This window comes from Rhea americana, unplaced genomic scaffold (genome assembly GCF_003343005.1).
Source record: "Rhea americana isolate MKP2758 unplaced genomic scaffold, rheAme1 scaffold_19, whole genome shotgun sequence".
NCBI classification, from domain to species: Eukaryota; Metazoa; Chordata; class Aves; order Rheiformes; family Rheidae; genus Rhea; species Rhea americana.
The window spans coordinates 2,101,627-2,119,695 of record NW_028186038.1 but is presented as its reverse complement, the minus strand read 5'-3'; the positions used below and the strand labels follow the sequence as shown (position 1 = coordinate 2,119,695).

Here is an 18,069-nt window from a genome sequence, read left to right as displayed (position 1 = left end):
AAGTGCAGAGCAAAATCTTCATCTTATTGTAGCAAAGGTTCAAGGTCATAAAAAGAAATGCTTTCAGCAATAAAAATACTTAAAAAAAACACCGTTATAAAAGATAAGGAGTCAAGTACATGTTTAGATCATTGAAGAGTAGTGCATAAAGCAAGGTAGAATTCTGTGAGCTCAGGATAGTCCAGTGAACTTTTCTGGTGCCGCYCCACCTTCTGAGGCGGAAAAGAGAAATGCATGGTGATCAGCGATCGAGCTGCACAGTCTGCCCTGAGATCCTAAATACTATAGGAGTCAGATCAAGAGGATCATTTTGGCTGCTGCTTCTCTGACCTCACAGTGAAACATCAAGAGAAGACAGCAAGCTTTTTTTTCGAGGTTCAGAGTRTGTGTTATGGATAACAGGGATTTATTCTGCCTTACCACCAACAAAATTGAACCGGTTCTTTAATGCCATTTCCCTTGATTTCGCTTTCGCTTTGAATTTGTGCTTAATGAGCTTTACTGAGTTCTTAAAACTGCTGCCTCAGCCCTTCCAAGGCTGTTTAGTAAGAGGAAGTTGTAGCTGATCTTGATCAGTGACAGTTATTTAACATGACTGAATACATTTGAAAAGGGTATTGAATCCTCTAATGGGAAAACTTAAAAGAGTTTTTAAAACATCTGTTTTAAAAGAATTTTTTTCTGCACCTTGTATTTCTCTTTAGTTTACTGTGAATTTTCCCTTCTACAAGTTAGGGATACTTTGTCTTTACTTTGGTAAAATACTTCTCTTGCACTGTGCTGATGATGTAGTGCTAATGTAACAAACTCARCTAGGGAAAGAGAAGGAAAATTGGTAGTGGTGGATGAGTAAATGTTTACTTCTTTTGTAAGATATTTTTATTCAGCAGTGTCTGGCATCTGATGAGAATCTTGCAGGCACTGCAGTGTAAGGAGTGGCTCTGCCTCTCAGGAGACAGAGTAGGAGCTGTAAAAGCAGCAGCTTGTAGCTTAGCACCAAAACAGGTAGAGAATACTTTTTTTTTTTTTTTTTTTTTTTTTNAATCATTACGGCATTGGGAGTTTTAACAAATAAACCTGTGCAAACCTCATCCTTTGCCTGAATTCCATTTGTTTACATGAGGCCAATATTTGCCCACCCTGTCGAAGGAGTTGCATTGGCTGCTTTCTTACCTCGCATTTGGCTCGGAAGACCCAAATGGAGCAGGGAAAACAGCTTCCTCCTAGACTCGATTTGAGAAATGTTTGAGGAAGAGAAGAAACAAAGTTAGGTTCRAGTCAGGAAATCAGGACTAAGTTAACCTGCAAGACTCGTTTTGTTTCAAAAATACCAGCAAGTGATAGGAGGAGTTTCACTTCTTACTTGACAATAATCACATTCAGGGTGATTTTTCTTTTGTATAGCCCTGTTTTTCTTCAAAGTCACAGCACGTGCAATTATCCTAACACAGACTGTTGTTTTGCTACGTGTACTCGGAGAAGAGGAAGTACTCTGTAAAGCCAGGTGGGTCTGAAAGGATTATCTGCTCAGGCTGTTGAGGCAAGTCTTTCCTAAATGCCATAAAGTTTCAATTTCCTTCTCAGTCAAAAGAGGACACTTCAAATTATAAGCAGTTGCAGTTTGTCTCAACTAGCACTGAAAACGTCTTCAGAATTCAGATAGGCATAGCCCTTGGAGCCGTACCAATCTGAATGTATTGTGCAGACCCAGGGGGTTTCRGTCCTTCCTACAGAAGGAATAAAAATGAAGTGATGGGAGATGAGTTCAGGTTAGGTGTCTACTACCACTTTTGTGTGGTATTATAGTCACCCTTAGGAAACGAGACAAAAAAAGTCCTTAGGGCTGAATTGCTGCCAGTGCCTTTTTTTAAGCTGTTGATTGATATTTATGCAGTGAGAACAAATATAGTGCCAGAGCAAAAGTGGAACAAATTTATATTTGTAGCAGTAGTTTAGGAGATGTCTTTTTGTGGTGATGGAAATTTGTATTGAGCCTAACGGCGGTCACATTGCTAGTATAATAAATGTTAAGTGAAGCGTGAACAAGTTCAATTACTTACATCTAACACTTAGTATAGGATTAATTCATTCACTCTGTTTTTCCTAGGGAAGATGCTTATTCTGTACTGTGTAAAACACATATCTATATTTCATATTTATTTGCAGGTATCTCTCTTTGTTAGTGCATACAAATAAAAGTTAATATTTCCCTTTATTTCCATTCACATCAYAAGTTCACAAACCACAGATTTATTGAGCTTACCTTGATTTTGAGACCATGTTTCAGATTAATTTATGCTTTTTTTTCCTATGCAAAYGTGATAAGCAATATTCAGCCCTACATTAAACTTTGGGGAGAAAAAAATTAAAAGAAAGAAAGAAACGAAACCTCTAGTTGGCATCAGCTGCAGGGTTAACATTGCTCAACTTCARTTTAATTGTGCTCCCATGTTCATGTTGTGTTCGTAGAAAGGCTTAGCTGAAGCGAGTCTGGATTTGACCGAGAGCACAGAGCTTTTCTGTAGTTGCAGAGCTGTGCACTCTGTGTCAGTGTTAGAAGATGGGCTCTGTGAAGATGAACACTGGGGAATCAAGAATTGACTACTATGTCTCTTATGTTCACTGCTATAGCGTAGGTCTATTCAGCTATTTTTCTGCATGATTATTTTCTTAATAGTTATTGCATTGTATTCTATTCGTATAACTTCAGTCTATTTTTAAGTATCAATGTAGCTTTGGGGATTTTGTTCATTTTGATTTTCTTTGATATAAAATATGCAGGTAGTAAAAACTTATGTGCACTGTCCACAAATATAGTGGTTTATATGAACATCTTCATAGTCATATTCTTTCAGTATTCTGAAGTTTCTAAAATCTAAGAATTTAGAATTCGTATTTATATTGTATTTCAGATCTAATGAATTTATATAGCAATATATTTAAATATCCATCGTTATTCTAAAATCTGGGAAGCAAAACTTAAAAGTATTTCTTCCACTTCCTAATATCACAATAAAAATGTTCTGAAAGAGGGAGGGCAGTATATGCTGTATTTTAAATGACTGTGGTGATAAATATTTTAAAATACTGTGATGATAATGTTCTTTTATTTATATTAGAGTATGGTGATTACATTTATTAAAATAAGCTTAAATTGCATCTATATTTAGGTTGCACCATATCTCAGAAATGATGTAGGCTGACTTTAGATATAGTGAAAATTATCTTTTTGCAGTTGAGAGTCATTCTATAGTTTATAAGCATCTAAATATTTTTTTAAAGGTCATGGTTGGAGTCTTGAATTATACATAATCTTTTAAATATAAAATGTGTATCTAAAATGACTTTATGCATACTGTAAGTGTGCAAAACTGATTAAAGTTTAGGTATTATGGAGTGAGGTTCTTTTCATGTATCTTTGAGCTTAGTTTTCGCTCTCTGTAAATGACCAATTCAGAAACTATAGTGGTTAGTCATACACTTTTTCCACTAAGAGACTCCTACAGTTCTATTGTTTCAGCATTTAAAAGAACATATGTGTCATCTCAATGCCTTGTCAGAGACAGGGGCAACATTAGTTGTCTCTTGAGCGCTGGTGTATTAATGCCTTATGCCATCTTGAAAGCATTGCAGGTGCTATTATGCCTCATAAAGCACAGCTGCACTGAATTATCATGTTAATTTGAAGWCATCTTGTGCATTTATGGGAAAGCCTGTTTAAAGACATGGTTGGTTTTATTATGTAATTATGTTGTTCATTGTACTCATCAGTGTTACTGGTTTGCTGACTAACCACTGGACTGATGCATCTCATCTTTCCCATGCCTGGAAGGAAAATTTAAGCATGGAAGGCAACAAACAGGAAGTGTCTGAATAAGAAAACACTTTTATTTTTTCAAACTTAGAGTAAAATCTCAGAAATAAATTTAGAGTCAAATACAGTAACATGAATCTCTTTTCTTCCTCTACCTCAAAAACCCCAACCAAATAGAAAAACTGGAGAAGAAACAACAGGTGTTCTATTGCAAAACATAATGAATAATTCAATGTGCAGTTTGATTAATGTTATTCTAGTAGAACTAGTGTCTAAGCATGTCTCTTGCATGTGTTTTTATCTGTTCTTTGCTAGATCTTTTCATATAGTGGGARGAAGCACAAAATATTCACAAAAATTTTATTGCACATAAATAATTCTATTGCACTGGTAAATAATTTTAGAGTCGTTCAATTATAACATCAATCTCAAAGTTCATCCCTGAGGAAGAAAATACAATTGCCCAAAATATATAGGCTAAAATGCCTAGTCAAACTCCATTCTGAGGAGGTGAAATACTGGTACAAATGAAACCTGAAGGAGAACCTAAGGTAAATCCATGCCGTTAGATACTTGACTTGGTTCCACATCCTAATTGCCTACACTTCATGGATATCATTTTGCTTTCCAGCAAACCAACTATTTCCTTTTTGAGCTGAAACCTGACTGCAGTGCAGTGGTGTGCTCCAGGGAGCGTGCGTGACAGGCTGTGTGAATGAGCCCTCGTCCTAGAGATGAATTGTGATAGCAGGCTTGAGAAGGAAAATGAACCAGTATGTGCTGAGGTCCAGGCTACTGCTGCTAGATTGCTTTCTATCCTGAACTAAAGCTTTAAATCAAGTATCCACACACCAGTGTGGTGCAGATGAGCTGGAATTAYTCAGTCCTTCCTTTTCTCTCTGAGCTCTGCTAAACCCACTCTTGCTATAGCAAAGATCTCCTAGTGTTTTCCATATGGACAGAGAGGCTGCAAACACCTTTTTTGAATTAAATGTATATCTGACTTAAATACATTTTATTATAGTTCTTGTTGACTATTTCTGGATGTTGTCCCCATCCCCTCCCCACAGTGTTCCATAAACATCAGTGGTCTTTACGGAGCCTTTACACTGTGATAGTAAAGACAGGACCACCTCAACAGAGTTGTAATGAAATATAAGCCTGTTATTAGTAATAATAAAGAGACGTATAATACTTACTGTATGTATCTGAGGATATAAAATCTTGCTGACTATTCTTTAAAAATTTTACATGCCTATAATTAAGGAGAGAAAAAGAATTTGTATTCCTAATATATTATGATATTATCGTTGATTTAGGCGGGACTAAGGACACTTCATGATATTGGCCCTGAAATACGCCGAGCTATATCCTGTGACTTGCAAGATGATGAACCAGAGGAAAACAATCCAGAGGAAGAGGAAGATGTGTATAAAGTAATGTCAGAACATAGTTATATGATGATTTTTTTTATTATATAAGAAGATATTTCTAGAATGAGATCATCCCTGTATATGGAGTAATAATAATCAAAAAAAAMCAAAATAGGAATATATATATATACACACATATATATGTACGTGTGCATACTTACATATGTATATGCACACAAGCGCACACACACGCATATGGTATCATTAAGACACCTGCATTTCATCACAAATTTGGAAAGTATTCTTAAGTGCAATGTCATTCTCCTGTCCTTAATTCTTTTTCATTAATTCTTATTTTTTAAAGAAAATTCTAAGAAAATGTGTGAGCCTTACACTGTGCCTAAACAATTAGCCATCTCAGACTGTCACAGGGTTCAAACTGGAAATATCTTAACTTCTGCAGTGGTAGATAGGGAAAAAAGATGAAATTCTAGGCAGCCAAATCACAGCAGACACAGAGCTGCATAGTTTAAAACAAATGCCTGGAATTACACAGAAGCCAACTAAGCATAACTGCCAGTTTTGATTTCCTGCGATGGATATCAATAAGAATCTATCAGAGAAGAATATTTTTTCCTCTTTTTACGTTATAGATATTCAATCTAATGATTAACACTTAAGTCAGTGTTAGGAGCTATCTGCAGACCCTTTGTCAGCCAGCAAGAAAGCTTAGTTCTTCACAAGCAGTTCAGAAGTGGAAGTAAAAGCAGGTTTCTGCAGTAACTAAGTCAAAAGTCCCAGAGCTTGGTATGGTCCGTAACAAAGGAGGAGGATATTGCACTGTGGAGACAGTGCCACAATTACCATCAGTAGTTGCATTTCTCTTCCAACCATTATTTACCTCCTGTCTTCTCTAGATTGAGCTTCAGGACAGACTGCTGTCATCCAAGACCCACACCTGGCTAGACAGGGAGGCTACGTAATCTGGGTCAGATGTAAAAGAGAGCTGCACGTCATAGTCGTAATTTTGACAACACAATTTACCACTTCGTTCGCTCTCACCTTCCATTACACTCTCAGGGCTGGTAAACAGTTACTTAATACTGTATCTTGTTCCTCTGTGAGGAGAAAGAATGGAACCACTGAAACTTAAGTTAATCTACYTGAGATACACTTGTGAGCTGATGCATGGCACCCCATCCTGTCTGAGCGACACCGGTAGCAAAGCAACACCCTGAGGGAAGGGAGAGAATCCACCAAAGTGCTCTCAAAAACTGAGCAGACACGTTCTCTTCTGAGACAGTTGGTGCATGTTTGCATATGGGAATCTGGGTTTCTCCTGCATACTAAAACATGGAGAAAGCTGAATTGTAAACAAAACAAGAAAAAGAATAATGATCACTTTATAGTGTTAATTTGACTCTGAAATACAAATACTGTCTTTATCACAATCACATCTCTATCACTCTAGGAGATCTCATCTAAGCTTTTTAAAATTAGAATGAAAATCACACCAATTAATTGAATAGTTACCTTTGTATGCATGTAGGAAAGAAAAATAAGTCACCACTGTGAAAAATATGTTCTGTTACCTGATTTTTTTTCTCTTTTCCTAAAACAGAGGAATGGTGCCCTGTTTGGCAACCACATAAACCATATTAGCAGCGACAGACGAGATTCATTTCATCAGATCAACACCACACACCGTCCCTTACATGTTCAGCGGCCTTCAATTCCATCTGCAAGTGATACTGAGAAAAACGTATATCCTCAGGCAGGAAATTCTATGTATCACAATCACAACTCAGTAGGAAAGCATGTACCAAACTCAACAAATGCCAATCTTAATAACGCCAACATGTCCAAAGTTCATGGAAAACACATGAATATTGGAAATCATGAGCATAGATCAGAAAATGGTTACCATTCATACTCCAGAGCTGATCATGAGAAGCGTAGAAGGCCAAGCAGTAGGAGGTAAACTTAGAGATACTTGTGTTTAAATAAACTTTCATATTTTAACTATTATATAAGAAAACTTATTTTGCTACATGAAACTAATTTTTATAGGTATATTTAGTTTCRTTTTTGTTGCTTTTGTTATATAAAACTTATTTAAAATATATATGGGAAAAGTATATAGCAAAGTATATAATTTCATATTTGCTTAATAAAGTTTGAAAATAGTTTTTTTTTAAAAAAAATCATTAGTTACAGCTCAGTCACTATAATCACCAATGAATTTCTGGGAACCACCTGATTTTAAAATACCTTTCTCCATATTTTCATGGCTCACATGGACAGAACCCGCTACTATGAAACTTACATTAGGTGAGTTAATATTGTTCTGACATAACTAAAAACCGTAAGTGGTACCTTTTTATGAAACTTCTTGTGAAAAAGCAGTATAACTTTCAAAATTGGCTATACAGCAAAGCATATGCTGAATAACTTCTGTGAAAATTTTTGCAAAAGTATTTAGTAAAGTTCAAAACTATTAAAGCTGTTGTAAAAGCCTAGGTAGGTTGTGCAGGATTCAACAGACACAAAGACCATACCAGATTCTAGTCTTTGTTTAAAGTTATCTTACATAGCCTGGAAAAAATTGTTAGGCACTGTAGCTATTACTTTGTACAGTTCCATATATGGGAGATCCAAAAATCCATCCTCCGCTTCTGTGTGAATATTTACCAAGATGAGTTTTAAACATAGGACCTACTGTATTATTTGAAGTGTATCACTAAATCTATATCCAGAGATAGTTTTTAATGTCTGTTTACACATCTGTTTCCGATTTTTCTTGTGAGATCTCACTGAATGTTCCTTAATGTTTTAAACATTTGCCAAACTTCAGGTATTTGAGAGAGGCTATTTTTCKTCACAGTTCTGAATTTATATTTTGTAAAAGTGTCTGAAATGTATTTGACTTTACTTAACATCCTCATACTAATGCTTTTCATATTTGCGTCACAAGGAAATAAAGGGAGATTACAGATAAGATAAACAGATAAGATACTCATGTTCTACAATATTCTATAGTTCCACAGAATTTACTATAAAACCACGTTCTGACTAAAAGAGAATTTTTAATGCTTTGTTTTCTTCTTGAAAGCACCTTAAAAGAATTATGAATGAAATATAATTAGTCACAAGTATTTTTTACCACTTCTAGATCCGACTCTGGTGATGGGCGTCGACCTACTATTTGCCGTGAAGAACATGAAGTTCAGGATTACTGCAATGATGATCGTTATTTGGGAGAGCAGGATTACTTTAGTGGAGAAGAATATTATGAGGAAGACAGTATGTTGTCAGGAAGCAGGTGAGGATATTTGTTAATCAGGGAAAAAATAATAACAAATGAGGTATTTAATGCCTAAAGGCTTCGCTAGGCATACATCTCATGCTGAAAATTGTCTAACGAAGTTAGTACCCCACAAATGCTGGCAGGTGGAATGGTGAGTAAGAATACTGTAGGTACCATAGGCCTTTGTGTTTGGCATCAAGCGCTGACACTAGGAAAAGTTAGGTACCAACTTCAAAGGAAAGCACAAAGTTCACCAGAACTGAATATAAACCAGATAGAATATAGCCAAAGAAGGCCTATCATTTATAAATAAAATTTCATTGTAATGGAAGCAGGATCAAGCTTACATAGAGAAATATTTGGAAATGATTTCCTTCTTAAAATCTTAAACAAAAAGAAAGATGAAAACAGTAGACTGCAGAATGTGATCTCAAGATAGTATTAGCTTAAACAATGAAGTATTGGCTCAACTTCCTTCTGAAAATTCTCATTATACTAGCTTATTAATAATCTTCCTCTTGGCACCATTTTCTGGCTCCCTAATACAAACACTTAATGCTTTGATAGTTGTCATGGCCTACATATATGTCTGGAATGGATGTTTTTCAGGATTTATTCATAAACTTTACAGAAATGTCATATATTGAATTTCAGTCAACATACTAGCATTTCTTGTATGTTTGTATTACTGCATAATGTGCAAGCTAGTATTAATTTGAGGCCCCTTGCTGTAACTGCAGAGTTCTAATTTTGTAACTTAGTTCCTCTCCATTTTCTAAATAATTTCTGTTTTATTCTGCCAAAATTCAGAATGGTAGCTAATTTAATTGTGGTATTTCTGCCTAGTATTATTTTTTCAAGGCCAGTTAGCATTTTTCTAACAACTCTTACCTGACTCCTTGTGTCCTGTAATCTTTGCGTTTGGAATCTCAATTTCACAGGCAGGAGYAAAAAAAGCTTTGATATATCAAAGTAAAAAATCTTGGTATATCTAAGCTTTTCTCTGCCAGCTCTGTTTCATACAGTTCCTTCAAATTGGCCTAGGGTAGGATTTTTTAACTTTAGAACAGTTCTTGCCAAGTTAGTTTGGCTTGAGCACTACCACTGCGATGTTGGCTTCAGGAAGCCATGGCTTCAGCAGGTCCAAGCTTCGCACTAGGATCATTCAGGGATATGCACAGGTTTCTGGTTGTTCAGGCAATTCTTGGACATTACTTTGAAGAAAATCTGCATCTGACAATTTGGAAATCCCTGATTAAGTCTTGAAAAGTGAGATTGTTCCAGTATTTTCTAAGTACTAACCTATCACGGAACAGAACCTCTAATTGGTAACACGAACTTAACAAAAAAAAAGGGGGAAAAAATGTTACATAAACCTTTTTCCTCCAATATCTGATGAATTCTGAATTCAGTAGTATTCCCTTTTTCCTAATGAAGTGAAAGACATTTGCACTTACAGCATCATGAGTAGATTGTATTCACCTCCTTTACAATAAATATTCTTCACTTCTCCTGAATAAATTGAACAACTCCACAGAAGTATCCCTTACTTCTATCAATAAATTTTTATTTTGACATTCAGTTTAGAAGAGAAAGAATCTGTTGCCGTTCTGTCTTAGATCCGTAAGTGCATGGGCTCACGTGCCAACCACTCTAAATTCTTCTCGTATACCGTCTTTCTTTGCTGCCTGAACTCTGACAAGATTGGCTCTCTAAACTGCATCTTTTGGGTTTGCCTAAAAGCTTAAGTTTTGCAGAATTCTCAGAATTGGTCCATGTAAGTTAGAAACAAAACTATATTAACTTCCATTATTCTTTGTAGCCAGTCGTTTTTTGATAATTGTAGTCAAATAGCATCCCATATAAGATTTGATTTCCAACAAAAGAAAGATTCAGAGTTTCTGTGCTCCACAGCTTACCCAGGACTCATAAGAGAGCATGGTCAGAGCAGGACAGAGTATTGGATTTTTAAGCAACATACAACTGAGGTCTTACATATATATTTTTTTATATCTTTTATGTATGGGTAAGTTCCTTTAAATATAATTTGATAAGACATTTACCTTACAGCTTACTGTGTAACTGTACTAATCCAATAGTGTATGCTCACTATCTCAAAATCAGTTTGCATACAGAAACAGGATGTTTAATACTGAGTCACATGGTTCTACCTGGTTTTGCTTGCTTATCTTGCTGGAGAAGAAATGTTTGAAAGTCATCTATAAGACTACCAATAGATGAACTTACAGAAACTCACTGAAAAGATATTTTCTCTATTGTATTTTAACACAGGCATATATATGACTACCACTGTAGATATCACTGCCATGACTCAGATTTTGAAAGACCAAAAGGTTACCATCACCCACATGGGTTTTTTGAGGAAGATGATTCACAGATCTGTTATGATACAAAAAGATCTCCTAGGAGACGGCTGCTACCTCCAACTCCAACACGTAAGTAAATTAGGATCACAGAATCATAGAATCAGTAARGTTGGAGGGGACCTCTGGAGATCATCTAGTCTAACCTCCCTGCTCAGCAGGGTCACCTAGAGCATGGTAGACAGGGTTGCATCCAGGTGGGCTTTGAAGATCTCCAGAGAAGGAGACTCCACAACCTCTCTGGGCAACCTGTTCCAGGGCTCTGTCACTCTCTCAGTGAAGAAATTCCCCCTCACGGTCAGGCGGAACTTCCTGTGCTTCAATTTCTGCCCATTGCCTCTTGTCCTGTCACATGGGACAACTGAAAAGAATTTGTCCCCGTCCCCTTGAYACCCTCCCTTCAGGTACTTGTACACATTGATCAGATCCCCCCTCAGGCTTCTCTTCCCCAGGCTCAAGAGGCCCAGCTCTTGCAGCCGTTCCTCGTAGGGCAGGTGCTCCAGCCCTCCGATCATCCTCGTAGCCCTATGCTGGACTCTCTCCAGTAGCTCCGTGTCTCTTGTACTGGGGAGCCCAGAACTGGATGCAGTACTCAAGATGAGGCCTCMCCAGGGCTGMGKAGAGGGGCARGATCACCTCCCTCGACCTGCTGGCAACAGTCTTCCCAATGCACCCCAGGAGACCATTGGCCTTCTTGGCCACAAGGGCACCTTGCTGGCTCATGGTCAACTTRTCATCCACCAGCACTCCCAGGTCCTTCTCTGCAGAGCTGTTCCCCAGCAGGTCAGCCCCCAGCTTGTCCTGGTGCCTAGGGTTATTTCTCCCTAGGTGCAGGACTCTGCACTTGCCCTTGTTGAACCTCATGAGGTTCCTCTCTGCCCAGCTCTCCAGCCTGTCCAGGTCTCTGAATGGCAGCACAGCCCTCWGGTGTGTCAACCGCTCCTCCCAGCTTGGTATCATCAGCAGACTTGCTGAGGAGGCACTCTGCCCCCTCATCCAGGTCATTGATGAGTAAGTTGAACAGGATGGGAGCCGGTACTGAGCCCTGGGTACGCCACTAGCCACAGGCCTCCAACTAGACTCCACGCCACTGATGATGACCCTCTAAGCTCTGCCTTTCAGCCAGTTCTCAAGCCACCTCACTGTCCACTTGTCTAACCCACACTTCCTGAGCTTCTCTAGGAGGATGTTATGGGAGACAGTGTCAAAAGCCTTGTTGAAGTCAAGGTACACAACGTCCACTGCTCARTTTGTTCGCAAATCCAGAAATACTTAAATTCATTATGAATTTCTAGGTTAAAACGGCTTCCCTGTGCCTCTGATTTTAAGCATGACATGCATTGATTAATATTGCTAGCAGAATGTTGTATGCAGCAGAAGCATCTATCTGCCTTGAGGGATCACTCACAGAATCGTGGTGGTGGCCTGGAACTGCCTGGGAGAGGGGTTGACACCACTGTCAGTGGAGCCTGCACAGGCATACAAGTGAATCTTTCTACTATCTCTTGTGTCACTGATCAAACAATATAAATATATATACCTGCTAATTCTTACTTGATTTGATAAATGAAGAAAGAGCAAGGTAGAATGCAACAGTGGTTTCTTCTGAAACTTCATTGGAGGTTTTTGAGGTCTGTGCCCTTTGTTCATACCTACAAATGTGCTTTGTTGCTGTGAGTCAGATGGTGTGATTGTGTCTCTAGTGACTCACCTGCTGGCACTTCCCATTTCTCTTTTATCTCAGATTCTTAATGACATTGTAATTGGTCCCCTTTGCATCTTTACTTCAACCTGTTTTAGGTTAGAGACTGAAYTATAATAATTTTCAGGGAAAGCAGAGCTAAGAATGAATTTGGTGATTTTTTTTTTTCCCCTCTTGGTACTTTTGAAGTGCCMTGAGCTTTTTAATATGAGTTTCTCAAGTCCCTCTGAAAAATAAAGCTGTTATTCTGGGCTAAGCATTTCAGTTCAGATTCACATTGTAACTTCATTCTACTATCTCAGTAGTATCTCTGCTTAAAATTTCGGGCATTTTTTCTGAGAGAGAAAATGTCTCCATTGTGAAGTTTTAGATTGCATTAGCATCCTATCTTGTTGCATGGACCAGCCAAAAGACTTGCATGCATTTCAGGTAGCATTCAGATTTTTCACTTGTTTCCTTAATTTTCATTTATTCTCCTTCTTAGATCTTTGCTTTCCCATTATCTCAAGCACAATATTGCTTTATCTGCATTTCTAAAACCCTAATGTGTCTTATTCTACAGTTCTGTTTTCCTATGTTCTGGGCTGTACTATAGAGATTAGCAGTGCTAATCTTCCCATGAAACTGGGCACAGATTCAAAGCTCTTGGATTTGGGTCTTTAACTTCTGACATTTCACTGAGAGGAAACACTTTTTGTTTAGCATGTGAAGCTTCAAACAAACCTTGTTTCAAGGATAAGCTAAGAGTTGGTGTGGGTGCCTGAGAAACAAAACCCAGCTCTGTGCAGCCCCGCAGGGGTACTTTCCTATAGYGTGGTCAGCACAGCCAAGTCTATTACATATGTCTTTGGGGAATGCCATCTAACCAGTGCCATAAAGACAAGGCAATTCAGGATCATTTTTCTATAAGAGTTCCTAGGATTTGTCTGCCATCACATAGATTTCTAGCAACAACTAAGGCTTGGTGTTTTGGGGGGTTTCTGTTTTTTCTTTTTTTTGTTTGTTTGTTTGTTTTTTTTGTTTGTTTTGTTTTTTTTTTGATGATGCTAGCAGCCCAACCCACTGCCCTGTTACCTRTGGAAGTATGACTCTGTGGGCTCCTGGATTTCATTCTGTTCACTGTCTCAGACACACTGAAGACAATGCAGGTACAGATTAAAAAAAAAAAAAAAAAGTATTTCAGAGACAAGTGTAATGGGATCTTTATGCATTGCCTGAGGTAAAGTCTCAGACTATTTAAAGCTGCAGAAAGCTGTGGTCAAGGACAGCAGCAAAGACCACATTATATAATAAAGGAAGCATTCTTCAGCAATACTATTTGTGCTGGTACTCAGAGAAAGTGTTCTGCTGTTTGGCTTTCTGACCATGAGTGGCAGAAATGGAAAAGGGCACAAAGTATATGTGAGCCTCACACTACAGAGGGTAAATAACTCACGATGAATGGGAGTGAAATGCACAGAAAGCTGCTGACATTCTTCCAGAAGCAAAAGGAAGAGGTTTCCTCAGACAATTTTCTTTACTGTGCAGGGAGACTCCTGTACATCTTTCTACAAGTTGTTTCTGATAGCAGAAGAAATTTAAGCCAGAGGCTTAAGCCTCTGGGCTTCATTTAACCTTTTAAATAAAATTTTAATGATGCTATTAAGCTGGCATATCTTTAGAGGAAACTTACTGATATAAAAAGCGCCCTTTTTTTCCCACTCTTTAATACAAGAGACTAGATGAATGTACTGTAGAGGAGGGTATTTGATATCCCAGGGTAAGAGGGATCTAGTTCTAAGTTGCATAAGGGTAACATGGAAAGAACTTTACAAGTCCGTTTGCTCTTGCGGCATCACWCTGGTATAAGTTGAGTCAGGGCTCCTGCCATAACCTTTTATTTAATGTTCTAGAATACAGATGAGAAATTTTAGAGACTCAGAATCTCAGCAGTTTAAAAGATGAGCTCTTTTATTTTTAATCAGTTTATGTGCTCATCAGTGTGTGGAGGAAGCCTTGATGTGCTCACTTTTTAAAAGATGAAAAGGAAATGGTTTAGGGAATCTAAATCGTTAGTGTCCAACATCACATGCCTAGTGATAAACATAATGAGTTTAAGTCAATGTTCACTTCTTTCCACAAATTCAGGGTATTGAAAAGAGTTACCAAGAATAGTTTCAATAGTTTCAAGGGAGCACAATTTTGTGTCTTTGCTTTGTACGGTCAGGCTGAATTTCCAGTTTTGCAGTATGATGCTTAGAGCTGCAAGGCTGTATTGCGATTCCAGCTGCTGTTCAACATCACGATTTTCTTCATGCTGAGTGACACAGAAATTTTACCCRGGTATGGCTGCAGGGCAGCTTTCCAGCAGTCCCACTGAGACCAACTGAAACATTTCTGCWCCAGCCAAACGTCTTGATGCAGTTTAGATTTCTGCCTTTTCCTTTCTAGCATTTACATGGATAGTAAATGTTCTTCGTAACAGCAGAAACCATGGTTTACATGGAAAGTATAATATTAGTTGCCTTTGAATGGCATATATTTCATATTCCACATTACTTCCAAGGATCTGGGGATTCGGAATTTCCTTTGGGAACTCTGGTTCATTGGAACAGCAGTATACAGGAAAACTCTGAAGTGTCTGAATCAATCTGCTGCATAACAAATGCTTGCTCTGTGAAACACAGCTGCTTCGAATCCTCCCTGTGTTAGGCTGCTCATGTGATTTCTCCCTATGACTGTGTGTGTTCGTGTGAGGAATCTATCCTCTGCCTTTAGTCACCTGTCTGCTTCTGTTAATCAGCACGATTTATTAACATTTCTTTTTATTTGGGTGACATTTGACCCACACTGGATTTCCTGAAATACTGGACGTTGAGGGAGAAGTATTTTATTTTCCTAATGAATTATGTTTCTCCTGTAGCAAATAGACGATCTTCCTTTAACTTTGAATGCCTCCGCCGACAAAGTAGTCAAGATGACATACCGCTCTCTCCTTCTTTCCACCACCGCACTGCTTTACCACTTCACTTAATGCAGCAGCAGGTAAATCCAAAACCTTTTTTAACTAATAGTGAATTATGTCATTTTAGCTTCTTTATTGCACCTCTAACTTTCAGGAAATGGTACTAGTGGATTATGCTGTTTGCCTGCGCTCTACTTCTAGGCATGTGTAGGTCGTGCTCTTTCTTATATTTGCTAGGTGCAAGGTTCTCAAATATCTACCTTTTAAAAACACTGAAAGCAAACAGTTTGCCCCCTCTAAGTGTCCACAAAAAGGTTGAATACTCTAAGGACTTTTGACCAGGACTGAGTAATACGGCAACCATCTATAAATCTCTGCATATGCTGTTATTCAGAGCTTGCAAGTACAACATGCACATCTTCTGTGGCTCATTAATCAGCTCTGATTTGAGTATCTTAAAAAAAGATAGTGATTTCCATGGCCTAGAGAAACCATCCAGAATGCTTGGAAAATCATCTGTACCTGCAAGCTGCAGAGGAAACCTTGAATTCTTAAGTAAACTGCATTTAATTTGATTGCCTGGATATATTCCTTTAGTTCTTCCACTGATTTACTAAGTCAGGGGAAGTAGGAAGACCTTTAAGTCAGAAGTTTTACACAAAACCATGTATTTTGCCTAAATATGGACTGAATAAAACAAAAAAGAAATCTGATGGATTATCTTCAAGTGCAGTTTTATTTGGTGTTGCATAAAAAGCTCATGTTGTTTCAAGAGAATAACAGCTCCTAGTACTTCATATGATGGACATGTGCAGTGCAAAATGGTCATCGCAGTGTATAAAGATGATGCTCTGAAATATAAAGATGTTGTGTTTGGAATAATGAAAAGACCTTTAGAAAGTATGGGAAACATGTATGATGAATATAAATAATTCCTTATGCTAGCTTTGTCCTGAAGCTGCATATTATTTGTGTGAATCAGGTTATTGCTTACTGTTTATATGGTATTTACTCCCACCTACATGATCTAAATTAAATCTTGTAATCTGTGGTCTATTGAATTTTAGTAAGTTTTTGTTATTACTTCAAATTAAATCAAACCATTTGTTTTCATATGACCAACCAAAATCTCCCTGTAGCCCAAGTCTCCTATCCACTGCTTCAGCATCAGGCTGATTGAGAGGATTTACAGGATTTGTAGCAGTAAGAAGAGTTTGTAAACAACTGTAAATTATGCCAGGTGAATAGGTCCCTCTTCCTCAAAGAAGCCAGAAAAGCAAGGTRCTTAAAAGCTGACAGCCTCCTACTCTGTCCCTACAGAAGAGAACGGATGTTTCTACCCTTTGTTTCCGTTGTTTAATGTATTGTATAAGCAGTTATTTTGCTTGACTAATGCTAATGCCAGGATTTTGTGATCTGAGTAGTAATAGAAAAAATACCACTTTATACTGTCAATTTACCAACTGCAGTCCTGTTCCTCCTTTACGTGACCGTCGAATATCAGAAAATGTTACTTTGCACAGCTGCTGCCTATAAAGTCAGCTTGAACTAACTGCTGAAATGAGCCTGATGYTGGCTGTTTGAGATTGACTAACTTTTAAAATTCTTCCCTTTACCCCAGGTCATGGCTGTGGCAGGTCTGGATTCCACTAAAGCTCACAGACACTCACCAAGTCGTTCAACACGTTCCTGGGCTACCCCCCCTGCAACCCCTCCCGCCAGGGACCGGACGCCGTATTATACGCCTCTGATCCAAGTCGACAGGGCTGAATCTATGGAGCAGATGAATGGCAGCCTGCCTTCTTTGCATAGGAGCTCCTGGTACACCGATGACCCTGATATTTCGTACCGAACATTTACACCAGCCAATTTAACTGTACCTAATGACCTTAGGCATAAACATAGTGACAAACAGAGGAGTGCAGACAGTTTGGTAGAAGCGGTAAGTATTACAGAAACCTCTGAGGTAGCCAAGAGTGTCTGTCTGTCCAGTTTTCTTTGTCAACTGTAGAAAGTTTGTAGTTCAGTCCACATTACCTCTCTGAAAATGCGGTATTTCGGTTCCAAACCCCCAAAGTTTTAAGCGAAAACAGAGGAACTTCTTCTCAGTTGTCATACTGTAAAGGTTTTCTACTGAATCCAAATCTTAACATTAGTGTCAGATTTCTGCATCTCAGATGGAGATCTGCCCTTCTATACAGGGCCCAAATTCGTCACTGTTTTTGCAGTCATCAGAATACAAGAACAAGAACTCTGTGGGTCAATGTACTAGGTGAGGAGGGTGCAGGAGGACCCTAAGGTCTGATTTTTGGATGTAATCAGGATCATTAGGAATCCCTTCTTTGAAGGGGGAGGGAGCTTTGAAGATAAACGTATATAAAAATTCTAACTATCACAATTACTGTTCTTCTATCTATCACCTCCTGATAAATTTTTCTTTCATGTATTCTTAAGTACCTACAATGAATCAGGAATTCTGCATTTCAGCCAGTTGCCCCAATTATAATGTCTAGGATTTATAAACTGTTGTCTTCAGTACATCAAG

At 38.1% G+C, this 18,069-nt stretch overlaps 1 protein-coding gene across 4 annotated transcripts in view; it reads left to right on the top strand.

Moving 5' to 3' along the window:
- Positions 1–18,069, top strand: part of CACNA1D (calcium voltage-gated channel subunit alpha1 D) — a 194,182-nt gene that overhangs the window by 175,489 nt on the left and 624 nt on the right. For all 4 annotated transcript variants that reach the window (XM_085302370.1, XM_085302369.1, XM_085302371.1 and 1 more), the window contains 7 exons: positions 5,134–5,250; positions 6,809–7,164; positions 7,492–7,518; positions 8,360–8,509; positions 10,787–10,950; positions 15,483–15,604; positions 17,146–17,466. In XM_085302370.1, the coding sequence (XP_085158496.1) occupies positions 5,134–5,250; positions 6,809–7,164; positions 7,492–7,518; positions 8,360–8,509; positions 10,787–10,950; positions 15,483–15,604; positions 17,146–17,466 (1,257 nt within the window). The remainder of the gene's footprint in view (positions 1–5,133; positions 5,251–6,808; positions 7,165–7,491; positions 7,519–8,359; positions 8,510–10,786; positions 10,951–15,482; positions 15,605–17,145; positions 17,467–18,069) is intronic.